General features: G+C 38.0%; 1 protein-coding gene across 7 annotated transcripts in view; it reads right to left on the bottom strand.

Annotated features, from left to right (window-relative positions):
* The window catches only part of Ppp1r9a (protein phosphatase 1 regulatory subunit 9A), a 337,004-nt gene that overhangs the window by 121,119 nt on the left and 202,092 nt on the right, over positions 1-13,793 (bottom strand). For all 7 annotated transcript variants that reach the window (XM_029558365.1, XM_029558368.1, XM_008822569.3 and 4 more), the window contains exon 4: positions 11,145-11,265. In XM_029558365.1, the coding sequence (XP_029414225.1) occupies positions 11,145-11,265 (121 nt within the window). The remainder of the gene's footprint in view (positions 1-11,144; positions 11,266-13,793) is intronic.

Raw genomic sequence — 13,793 nt, 5'->3', positions numbered from 1 at the left:
CATCAATGTCTTACTTATCACTCTCCACTGTCTTTCTTGAGACCAGGTTTGTCATTGGAGTTCACCAATTGGCGGGAATGGCTAACCAATGGGTACCAAGGTTCTTCCTGTCTCTTCTTCTTTGGCTGAGCTGAGAGGCCCTGCTATTTATGCAGGTGCTGGGGAGCTAAATTTAGATCTTTATGCTTATGTAACAAGCATTTTATTAACTGACCCAGCTCCCCAGCCCTTAACAACGTTTTTCATAAAACGGTTTTTAATTTTAAAATAGTTCAGCTTATCACTTTTTTCATGGATTATGCTATTGTATCTTAAAAAGTCACAGCCACTTTTCTAAGGTTTCTGAGACAGTTTGAAGTATAGAATTGTACTTCTGTATTTTTCATTTAACTCTGTGATCCATTTTGAGATAATTCCTATGAGGAGTGTAAAATCTTTCCCAGGATGATGATGATGATGATGATGATGATGATGATGATGATGGTGCTGGTGATGGTGATGGTGATGGTGGTGATGATTGCTAGGGACATCTATCTGATCTAGCGGCACTTACTCAAAAGACTAACTTTTCTCCAGTGTATTTCCTTTGCTCCTTTTGTCAAAGGTCAGTTAAGTATAATTTTTGAGGTCTATTTCTGGGTTCTGTCTTTTGCCCTGTTGATCTATTTATTCTTTTGTCTGTACTACATTTTCTTGATCCTCACAATTTTAAAAGAAAGCCTTGGAATCAAGTAGTGTCACTCTCCACCCTTGAACTTCTCCATTACTGAGTCTACTGTTTGTGATCCTTTTTCTTTCCATACAAAACTTCAAAGTCCATTCATCAATAACCACTGTTGTGGCCTGAATGTAAAAGTCCCCCAAGGGCTCTTGTGTCTCCACCCTCAGTTTCCAGCTGGTGGTGCTGTTTGGGAAGGTTATGAGATCTGTAGGAAGTAGAGCCCTGCTGGAAGTAGTGAGTCACTGGGGGTAGCTTTGAGGTTTCATAACCTGGTCCGACTTGCTGCTCACTCTCTCTGCTTCCTGATTGAGGATGAAATGTGAGCAGATAGTTTCCTGTTCTGCTTCCATGCCTTCTCCTCCACAGTGGACATCTATCCCTCTGGAACTGTATATCAAAATAAATTCTTTATTCCTTAAGTTGCTTTTGTGAGGGTATTTTATCTTAGCAACAGAAAGGACAGTAATGCACCCACAAATTAATTTGCTAGAATTTTTACTGAGATTTCATTAAATACATAAATCAAGAAGAATTCACCTCTTGACAATATTTCCTACCCATGAACATGGAATAGGATGTCTTCTATTAGTTAGTTCTTTTTATATCTTTAATCAGAATTTTATAATTTTCCTCATATAGAGACAATATTTTGTTAGATGTGCTTAATTTTTGAAGATGATACCATACCAGTAATTTTTAAAATTTCAATGTTTTTATTCTTTGCTGACCTACAGTGAATGACTAACAGTGAGTGACATATAATAAATGTGCATCGAAGGAAAGATATACTTTATCATTAATTCCAAGAGTTTGCTTTTTAAATTATATCTAGCTGAAAAAGTGTTCCTGCATATACTATTTCGGAGGAGAAAATACAAATTGTTGCTGTTTACTTTCTTTTTTTATAAATCTTTTTTAAAAAATATTTTATTTATTATTTTTATGTGTATGAGTACATTGCCTGCATGTATGTAAGTGCACCCGTGTCATGCAATGCCACAGGGGTCAGAAGAGGGTTTCGGATTCCCATGGAACTGGAGTTAAGGACGGTTCGTAGCCGCCATGTGGGTGCTGGGAATTGAACCCAGGTCCTCTGCAAGAGCAGTCAGTGCTCTTAACTGCTGAGTCATATCTCCAGCCCCCCTACTGTTTACTTTCTTTGTGGTCCTATAAAATGATCAAATCTCCTCCCAGAATTCTGAGAAGGTGGCAAGGCCCTCATTCTTCAGAAAGTACTTCCTGGGCTAGTCAGAAACGCTGCAAAGCAAAGCAGACATGAAGTCTCACCAGAGATTCCTCTGCTCCCAAGTTCATTCTATGTGTCCCAGTAGTAGAAAAAGAAACAGGGTAGGAGTAAAGATTAGATTAAATGTGGGAGTGGGGGCATGCTGTAGTCATGGCTGTTCTGGAGACTGAGTCAGGAAGACTATTTGAAGCCAGCCTGAACAGCATGGCAAGATCCCTATCTTTTTGTTACTGTTGTTATGAGACAGGGTCTCCCTATAACCCCAACTGGCCTGGAACTTACTACGTAGTCCATGTTGGCCTTGATCTCACAGAAATCCACCTACCTCTGCCTCCAGAGTGCTGGGATTAAAGGCATGTGCCACCATGCCAAGCAAGATCCCCATATTATTAAAATAAGATGAATGTATGAATAAACAAAAAACACAAAATTCAATCACTATATAGGAAAGAAAAGATAGAAAAGATGTGTAATATATAGTAGATAACAAATAACAGATAAAGTACATACTGGAGACATATTATATCAAGTTTATCTCTTTATACATGCCAGCAATAATGCTTCCACCTACTGTTGATCTAGTTAGAATCCCCAAGCTTCAGTTTCCTCATGTGCATGTTGTTTTAGGATCATGATAAATAGATGCAATAAAGAAAATTAAAAAGAGGATTACTGAGAAATGGAAAATGAGGAGAGAAGGTAGATGGCAGGTAGAAGCAGTATTGTCTACAAAGTATCTCTGAAAGACAGAAAGGGAAAAACATCTGGGGTAAAGAACTATGGGAACTATCCTCCCATTCTACAAGAAAACAGAACAGGATGATATGGCAAAGACGAGCTGAACATAAATAAAGGCTCCAAACCTTGGTGGCAAGCAACCTCAAGTCTACAAAACAGGAAAAGTGATGAATGCTTGGGAAAAGCATGACATATTCCAGGAAGAAATGCTTATTAAATTTTAAATTTAAATTTTTAAATTTAAAATGTTTTGTGACACAAAAAATTTAGAAATGTGTTCTTGACACCAGGTGGAGGTGAGAAAGGAACCTCATCTTTAAAGTTTGTAGTATATAAACTAATAAATGCAAATAAAAAATGCTGTGCCATGCATAAACTATGTATAACCGATATGCTCCCTCTTTACAGAGCATCACCATTGTTCTATTTCTGCAAATGTCTACTCAGATGCTTTCTCCTTCATTGACTTCAGTTCAGTTTTCTTAATTCTGTTTTGCACAACTAAGCCTTAGTTTCTTTGACCATAAATTATCATAAGAATTAAGCCTTAATTAAGATCCAGAAGGTCTAGTATAACTACTGACTACAAAGATTATAAACAAGTACTGACTACAAAGATTACAAAGAAGCAACAAAAAAGTAAAAGCATCATCATCATAATTGACATAACTCATGGCCTTAGTACACTGTAGTTTTGGCAATTATTGTTTTGACTGAAGTATGCATGGAGATTGAAGAAGGAAATAGCACAGTTAATAATGCAATCTTCCTGATTGAAGTGGAGAATTAAATGACACAAATGACAGATCTTTGAGACCAGAAAGACCTTGTGTTATGACTGGCACAAAGCAGGAGACCTGTACGTTGTTGTTTAGAAAAGTCACACATATTGAAAAAATCATGCAGCTAGATTAACATAGCTGCTGAAGCAAACAGTTTCCTGGGCCCAGATTCTATACATCTCAATTACGTATGAGTATATCACAATAAAATGATTTTTATATTTAAAAAAAGAGGAGTCATACAAAGTGATAATTTTACAAGAAAGTGATTGGAGCAAAGACAGGGATGAACAGGGATGTATCAGCTGAGAGAGGCTCACAGACACCAAAGAATAGGTTAGAAAAGTCTGGCTTCCAGATGGGGCCTAGAGAATAAACCCAAAAGAACCAATCTGAGTGGCACTGAAAAGAATGAAATGCACAACAGAATGAGACTATTTAGGTAAAATAAATGTGAATAAAAGGTGACTGGACAGGGGCTGGAAAGATGGCTCAGCAGTTAAAAGCACTGGCTGCTCTTGCAGAGGACCTGGGTTCAAGTCCCAGCACCCACATGGCGGCTAAAAAATGTCTGTAACTCCAGTTGCAAGGGAATTCAATGCTCTCTTCTGACCTCTGTAGGCAATGCACGACATGGCTACACTTACATACATGCAGGTAATACTCTCATTCACACAAAATAAAAATAGTAAAACAACAACAAAAAAAGATGACTCAAGAGTTTTACATGAAAGATAATGAAGAATGGAGAAAGCACACACAGACACACCAACACACACATCCAGAAACACACAGACAAAGAAACAGAGACACACAGATACAGATACACCTACCCACACACAGACACAAAGAGACATACACATAGACAGGCGCGCGCGCACACACACACACACACACACACACCACGAGGTTTTTAGACCAGCTTCAAGGAAAAATGGGAATTCAGTGTCTTTTATGCTAAATTTGAGTTAAAATCAGATCTACATGTAAAGAGATTCTACATGTTGCAGGTCTGAGGTTTGAATCTGGGATTCTTTTCTATACAGTCATCAAAAATAAACCAGAAGACTAAGAAAACACAACGTGTCACAGTGTAGCTCAAGAATTTTCAAAGCAAGAAATTTGATAGAATGCTAAAATTAGGAAGTAAACACAGACTTTCATCAAGTTTAAGTTTAGAGTTTGGCAATTTTGTCTCTTATGTTGGATCACCTTGTTAAAATGGGGGAGCACGGGAGAAATTTCTGTGTAGTTCAAAAATGGAGGCATTTGGTTTGGACCACTTACTTCTGGGGATTCTCACTAAAATACCAGCCAACAGGACAAAAAAGAACATCAAATAATTAAAAAATAAAAGAAATATAGTTTATAGAAATATATACTAAGTATCTTAAAGGGCTCAAAGAAATGAACTGGCAGAATGGTTCAATGGTTACGAGTACCGATTGCTTTTGCAGAAGATCCAAATTTGGTTCTCAGTACCCACACCAGGTGGCTCACAACCACCAGTAACTCAAGTTCCAGAGAATCCAACAATTCCATCTAGTCTCTGTGAACACCTTCACATATGAGATGCACATAAAGCCACACAGGCACATACACATACATATAAATAAAAACAATAAATATATTTAAAGGGCTCAATTACTCATTGAAGAGTAATTGTGTCACACTTGTCAAATTATTGAAGGTTTTATTATTTCACAATACCTAGCTTCAATGGGCTGCAGGAGGCTACTATTAGGGGACTTCTGCTTAGGGGAGCACAGACTGGAAATCTTTCTGAAGTGCATTTTAGCAATGTGTTTCTAGAGGATTTAATATGTAATGTTAAATTTGACAGTAATTCTAGTGCTGCAAATTAGTTTCAAATAAACAATCATAGTTTATTAGTTATTGAATCATTAGTTTCAAATAATTATAATTATATATAATATTATAGTATAACAGGTCCTTAGAATCTACTATAAAAATGAATTACTTCATAAAATGTAATATATAAATACAGACTGTGGAATAAAATGGCCTAGGTTCATAGTCAGGCTCTGCCACTTACCTGTGAACACACACAAGAAACCTTAGCTTCCTTCTATACAACAGAAATAATAAACACATGTTTAATCAATGCTATTAGGAGGATTAAATACTATAAAAATATGAAGAGCATGGAACACTGTTGTTGTTTAGTAAGCATTCAACAACTACTCCCTTAATGAATAAAACATATAAAAGATCCAAAACTGTACATTAATGCCATGATCTTACTTTCCATGATTTCTATTACCCATGGTCATCTTCCATCTAAAAATATTCAATGGATAATTCCAGAAATAAATAATTCCACTCTTTGAAACTGTATGCCATTCTAAGTAGCATGATGAGATTTGCTCTCCTGCTGTGTCCAGCTGGGATGAAATTCATCCATTTGTCCAGTATATACATGCTGTGCCCACTACCTACTCAACACAGTGTCACCTAGGCACTAAGTTACCAGATTGGCAGTTACAGTATCACTATGCTTCTATTAAATAACTCTTTATTTTAGTTAACAATGGCCTCAAAGCACAAGGGTAGTGATAGTACCTAAGAGTAAGGCTACAACTCAAATATACCAGAGAGAAATCTTGGGCTTCCTTTAAGTGAAAGGATGAACACTCTCAACTTAAAAAGGAAGGAAAAAAAATATATGTAAGAGTTGTTAAATTTTATGGCAAAAAATGAATAGGGCAAAACACAGAGGGTAGGATTTGGTTCTTGCCATGTTTTAGGCATCTATATAGGACTGGGAACACATCCCTATGGTAAGAAAGCCTACTGAATGTTCAGGTAATCCTAGTTTTCTTAACTAACTGAACAAATTTTCACTGAAAAATTTGGGAGGAAATTCTCCAGCAGGACTTTAATAGTGCTCAGCAAAGCATGGAGAATCATAAAATCTGTATTTTCTTCCTTACATTTTTTTTTAAGGCTTTAGAAATTTTCACCCATAGACTTATATTGGCTTTATAACTTTAAGAGAGCATTGCATACACTAATTTGACAACTGATAACATTTTTATAGTTCTAGGGAAATGGGTGAAAAGCTTTCCTTCACACTGAAGCCTTATAGTCACCGCATCTTATTTAACACGGACATGCGCATAGCAATGAAACAGGGAGGCTTCAGCTTCCAGGCTCTAGGATCTATAGTTCATAATCCCAGGCAAAAAGACATTTCCTCAAAGTCACAAGGGGCATGAGAGAAGGGAGACACATAGTTTGGAGTTTCTATACTTCCACAGAAATCTCACAATGTCTAACATACACAAGGGAATTATAAGCAGAAAAACAGTATTTATGGCACGCTCTCTTTCCCATGGGCCTCTTACCCATGGGCCTCAAAGCAGAACAAAACTATGCAAAAAGTACTTTAAAGAGAGGGGGGGAAAAAATCTGTCAATTTAGAGAGACTTTATCACCAGCAGTCCAGATGATAAACTCTTAGAGGAATTTCATCAGGGAGGAGTGTGGCATCAGAGAGAAGTATGCATCTTTCTGGAAAAAGAACATTGGATAGGCTAAGAGCCCAAGCTATGATCCACTCCATGTCCCAGCAACACGGAAAACACACACACAGCTGGATTTGTTCTATGTATCCAGAGACCAAAAACTAGTGTAAAAAAGGAGGGTTTTATGATTACTATGCAGATCCTATGGTAGTTCATCCTGTCTGCTTCAGCACAGACAGCATCAAGGAAACAAGAATGCCAAGTACAATTTGAGTATGATGCTGGATAGCTTTAGTGTCAACTTGACACACTTGGGTTGAGGGAGCCTCAATTGGGGAATTGCCTTTATTGGACTGGCCTGTGGCCATATCTATGGGGCATCTTCTTGATGAGTAATGTGGGAGGGCCCACCCACTGTGGGTGGTGCCACCCCTGGGCAGGTGGGCCTGTGGTTGCATAAGAAAGCAGGCTGAGCAGCATTGCTCCATGGCCTGTGCTCCAGCTCCTGCCTCCAGGTTCCTGCCCTGAGTTCCTACCTTGGGCTCCCTGATGAACTGTGACCTGGGAGATGTAAGCTAAATAAACCCTTTTCTCCCCAAGTTGGTAGTGGTCAGAATGTTTTGTCACAGCAAAGGAGAAACAAACTAGGACAATTATGTACATTAAAAGAAACTTAAAATCCTTTTTTGTCACTTCAGAAGTGATTATATTTACCTATAATCTCAGCACTTAAGGATGCTGAGACAGGAGGATCGCCTCAAGTTCAGAACAGTTAAGGCTACATGGTGAGTTCTAGGCCAATCTACTATAGAGTGTGACTATATATATTTTTTAAAAGCTAAATTAATTACTTAATTAAAAAGAAAAATATATTCATCAAAGTGAAGAAATTTAAAGCTTATAACTATTTAAAAAAAATAAGCAAGGCTGGGCATGGTGATACATGCCTTTAGTCCTGAAGTCAAGAGGCAGAGTCAGGTAGATCTCTGGGAGTTTGAGCCAGTCTGGTCTACACAGTAAGTTCCAGGCCAGTCAGGGTTATAAAGTGAGACCCTATGTCAAAAACCAAACATAAGCAAACAGAGGGAGGGGTTTGGGGGACAAATGTGAGCAAAGTCTAATGGCACATATGTATAAAGATGGCATCATGAAATTCATTACTTTGTATGCTCAGAATCTAAAAAAAGGAGGCCAGTAAAAGCCACCTTTAATTTTTTTTTTTTTCGGTCTTTTTGAGATAGGATCTCCCTGTAGCCCGAGCTGTCCTGGAACTCACTATGTAGACCAGGTTGGCCTTGAACTCACAGAGATCTGCCTACCTCTGCCTCCCAAGTGCTGGGACTACAGGCATGTGCCACCACGCCCGGCTAAATCATTTTTTAAAAAGGAAGAGAGAGCTGGTGAGATGGCTCAGTGAGCTGAAGCTGAAAGCCTGAGCTTGATTTTCATGGTGGAAGGAGAGACTACTCCCAGAAGTTATAGGGAGAAACAGAACTAGAGAGAGGTCCAATCAACTGAACTCTACTCTTGCTTTACTCTACTCCCTCCTCCAATCCCTGTGGCCATCAACCAGCCAAGCATCCCAGATATCATGGCTAGAATGGGAGGAAAGTGTCTGAAGCTCACCACATCTGAATCTCTTAGCCTGTACATTCAGATGTGAATTACAAGCAGTAACACTGATAATCTCCCTCAAATCTTGGCTATAATTAAAAGCACAGAAAAGATGAGTAGTGACTCCTGGTGGTAAAAACTAAATGGACAGCTAGCTCTCTGCATCCCAGACTACAGTTCTATAGATAATCTGGACTTTCTAAAATGTTCTAGAACAGTTGAGGAAGCAGGCTACTTCCCCTGGGAAGGAGAATGTGAGAATGTAGCTGACTAGGACATAGAGGCCACCAGCCTGGCCAGCAATGTAGGAGTTTTCCTGAGTTTGTGATAGCAAACGGCTTGCGGTAGCAAATGGAAGTGTGCACCAACACTGCACTTCAGCCTCATTCTGATAACTGCTGAGAGTCCTCAATACAGAGAACCGGAATCAATGGCTGGAAGAGCACTAAAAATATGTAGGTTGGACTACACTAGGTTTGTTTAATGCACTTGGATAATTATTTGTTGCCATGATATTTCTAGGAAGGAAGCAGGGGAAACCCTCTGTCATGGGGTGTGTGTCAACAAAGAACCAAGGACGAAAGGCAGGGAGAGCAGCTGGAGCAACACTGATGATCTTCAGTGGACAGAGATCTTCCCAAAATGCTGGGTAATAAAGATTTGAATGTATGTAAAATACATACGAAACAGCAATATCCAAAGTCTTCAAGGAAAGGTCTAACATCAGAATAAATAATGAAGCCATGTAGGATGATAAAATGAGTAAACAGATTAATAGAAAACAAACAATTTTTAAAAAAAGTGAGAAAAATATAAATAGGTCTATGTCTGGAACAACAGAACATACAAAAAGTGATGGATGCAGATTATTTTTTATCCTTGAATTTACAAGGTATATCTTTGTTTACTTTGTGGCCAATTCACTTAAAAGAGATGATTCATAGTAATTCACTTTAGTACTGCTTAAATACTAACTATCAGGATTATTTCCTATCACCTTGAGATGACTTAAAATGTTTCATCACATAAGACAACTGAAGTAGATTTTATAAAGTATAGCTCACTTGGAAGCAAAATAAAAATGGGAACTACTGGGCCAACAGGATAGCTCAGTGGGTGGGGGTGCTTGCCACCAAGCAGAATAACCTGGGCTCAATCCCAGGAACACGTGTGGTAGAGGGCGAGGCCAGCCCTGGTGAGTTCTCTGACTTCCACAAAGGCACTGGGGCACATGTGCAGACACATACACACACACAAATAAATAAACAGATAAATAAATAAATAAATAAATGTAACTTAGAAATAGGAAATATTAGTATCATTATATAAATCATTGAAGGGTCAAAGAGTTTATATACTTAACTACCACACTGGAAGAAAGAAAAACAATAAATTATTTTCAAACACAAAATAGTTATATTCTACTCTGAGCGATAAACATGTAGTCAACTGAACATTCACCCAGAAGATTCACTTCAGACTTTCTCTCTGCAAAGTATTATACTATTTGCTGAGGGAATACAACCAAGACCAGTGACTAAGACGTGGTCTCTAACCCCACTGAAGAGACAACACAGAAGGCATGGTCTTCCAGCCAGGTTTAGTGGTGTGCATAGCACTCGGGAGATGGATGGGGAGGTCAGCCTGGGATACATAGTGACATCCTGACTCAAGAAAACAAAACAACAAATAAAATAAATCAACTTAGTACCCTGTAGTACACTGTGTACACCAGCAAGTATTTTGGGATTATACAGGAAATAATGTCACTGTGAGTTTCCAAGGAGGTTCACAGATTATTTCTTGATAAGGCTGTTAAGTGACATAATTCAACATAAAAATGCTATTTATTCATTGTTATTTCTTTGCATTTGGTTGTCCTAACTTAAGGTTGCTATTGATTTCTATTGCCAGCTCTCTGCTTCCAGTTTTACCCCACTATACCAGCAGCCTGTTACAAAGCTCAGTCTTTCCATTAAAGACACATGTAGTGTAAGCTGATGAAAGCTAAAACATTAGCCCACAATTACCTAGTGCTCTGCTGTGGATGGGTAAGTGCAGACTGCCAGCCTCTGCTCTAGAGATTGTCAGTCTAAAGCTCAGGCAGCACTCTACCGCCTGTTTCCAGACAGAAGATATGGAAAAGCACTAGAACATTTCAGACCGCCCCTTTGTGCAGAAGCAGCATTCCCAAGTTCCCTCTGTCCTGAGATTTATCATTCACTTCAATATTTCTGAAATAAAATTATATACTGACTTTCCCAGAACATGTTCTTCAACCATATACACCAATATTTTGGCCCACTTTCCACTGGATAAATGGATGGATGGGTAGAAATAAAGGTAGACAGAAAGATCCACTCAGTTGTTTATCTACCATATATCACAAAGACATTTTGTTTATAAATAAGAAAGGAATAATTTGTTTTCACATTCCCTACATCTGTGAAACACTGAAGTTTTTTTTTTTTTTTTTTAAATCAAAAGATGACACTGAGAGAAATTTGAAGACTTGTTCCCTAGGACTTTTGTCATAGACAACCATGCTAGCTTACCTGCCATCCCGCTGAGCAGCACCACCTTCTGTTACTGTCTTGACAAATATTCCCAGCTTCTCAAGCCCAGCATCTGCGCCAACACCCATTCCAATAATACTTATACCAAGACCATCCTCATCTAGGAAAAAGAAAAGCCAGTGAACAGCCTGGGTTTTGCCCTGGTCCTGCTCCTTAATCAGCTGGAGAGGCCTATGGGCTGCTTCTGATTCTGTTCTTCATTGTGCAAAGGACAAATGATACATTTGCCCACACAGATCAAGTAAGTGTCCCTAAATGGTTCAAGGGTTTCAGACATTTTTCTACTACCGTTGGTAATCTACTGTGGTCCCAGAAAAGACAACAATTTGGTTACTGAATAATCAATCTACCTTAAAACACACGAGCCTCCAAATCATCCTATGAACTATTTTAGGCATCAACACACATATACTCAATGACATCTATCATTTTAAGTAAATATAACTCATGATTACTTGGAAATTCAACTTTTCTTTTTTTCCTATCTAGTCACATTAGTAAGATGGTATGCTGTGTGACTCAGAGGCCGAGCACTTGCCTACTGTGCCTGATGCCCTGAGCTTGATCCCTAGCATACAAAAAAAAAAGAAAAAGAAAGAAAAAGAAAAAAATATAGTGCATGTAAGTGTTCTTCCCTATGCTTCTACATGAGCATCTATACTCATCAACAACAATATATTAATGTACATACCTATACGTACATATATACATATACATACAAACCCATACTTATATGTTAATTGTACCCTTTTTTTTCTTTACACAAATGAGACTCTATTTCTTTCTCCATCTTACATGTTTAAAATTAATGATACCTCATGGATAGACTTAATAGTTCTAAATAATTTCTAATGACTGTAAAATATTTTATCATGATATGATATAATAGTATATTAAATCATTTCTCTACTAGCAATCAGTCACCTTTGTTTCCATTTTATTAACCCTGTGAACAATACTGAAATTTTTTAATTCACTTACAAGTCATGTGTTTTTCATATTTCCTTTTGTCCTGTCCATGACTATACACAATTTAACACCAATCAAAAAAACTATTTATGTACTATACTTTTTGTTAACATTCAAGGTTATTTTCTGATGACCTCAAAGTCTTTGTAATCATGATTTATCGCTAGCATAAAAAACAGACACTGGCTAATCAAGAGTAATGGGTTATTAAAGAAAAACTAAACCCACACTCAAAAGAATGGCTGATTCTTTTAAAAGAATTTTCTATTATTATTATAATATTCACTGAGGAAGATTTATCTCATTGATTACTTATTAAATTGTCACCAGTTCCACCCTTAATTACAACTTCTATCCTCAGTACATCTAGACGAGCCTACATCTTTGTCCTACATTTGTTCCAAATGATGCCAACTGGCAGTGAGGTGACACATTTCCGTCATTGCCACAGGAATCTCTGCGGTGTCTTCCCTGGGTGACTTTTCTGATATGAAACCCAGCTGATGACATTTCCACTTGGACTCCAGGCATAGGAATCTGCAGAGTGAGAACGTGCATGCCCACTAATGTGTGAGTGATCACTGAAGTCTTTCCTAGTCCATTATACTTAGAATGTTTGTACATATGAGATTTCTCTTATTTATTTCACTGAAATTGCTCCCCTGGTATAAATTACCTGAAGATGATCAGGAGGATTTTTTTGCTAAAGATTTTCCTTTACTTACTACATTGTGAGGATCTCTCTCCAGAGTTTCCTTCTACACACAGAGGTAGACATGTGCTGAGGGCTTTTGCATACTGGTTATGTATGGGAGATTTTTTTTCTCTCCTACTTGAATTCTCTTGTGGGTATCATGGTGTGCTGGTGGCTAAATTATTCTTCATAGTCATCATATTCATAGATTTCTTTTCTATAATGATCTTCCTGTGAATGAGGGCTGAGTTATTACTGAATGCCTTCCCACCATGTTCATATCCATATAAATTTCCTCACTTGTCCTCTTGTTACACTTAAAAGATGGTTACTATATAGACTCTTACACACTGAAGAGTACCATAGGGCTTCTCTCTCTTATGAAGTCTTTGAATTCTTCTGACATTTACTGTACCTACAGGGTTTCTCTTCTTATAAATGATCACATGTTGAACTATGGGCTAAACTTTCCCATTCATTCAAAGGGTTCCTCTGTAATGTCTATACTGTCATGCCATTAAATCCCTACAACTATCCTATGGTTTTAAATGCATTTTCCCTGAATGGACTCAGGTCTTTTTAAAATTGTTTTACTTCTTTCCTTAGGTTTTCTTGTTGCTTTAACTAGAAAATTATTTCAATTTTCTGATATGTGAAGCTTGTTTTGGGAAAAGTGACATGAATGTGAATCATCTTGAGTTGTAGGGCAAACTACCTACAGGATAAAACAACTGAAGAGAGCAGAACACGGGCACAGGCAGACAACTCTCTCTAGCACCTCAACTCTTTGTTGTTCAGAGGGAAGTGTGTCACATACAAATGATGTCTGGAAACCACCTACTCGGAGTCAATGTCTCCTATGGCTGCACTGTGAAGAACCCAACAGTGGACCAACAAGATTGCTCATCAGGTAAAGGTGCTTGCCACCAAGCTTGACAACCTGAGTTCAATTCCCAGAACCCACA

This window comes from Nannospalax galili, unplaced genomic scaffold, assembly GCF_000622305.1.
Source record: "Nannospalax galili isolate Female #2095 unplaced genomic scaffold, S.galili_v1.0 scaffold85, whole genome shotgun sequence".
Classification (NCBI taxonomy): domain Eukaryota; kingdom Metazoa; phylum Chordata; class Mammalia; order Rodentia; family Spalacidae; genus Nannospalax; species Nannospalax galili.
This window is presented reverse-complemented; position numbering and strand designations above follow the sequence as displayed.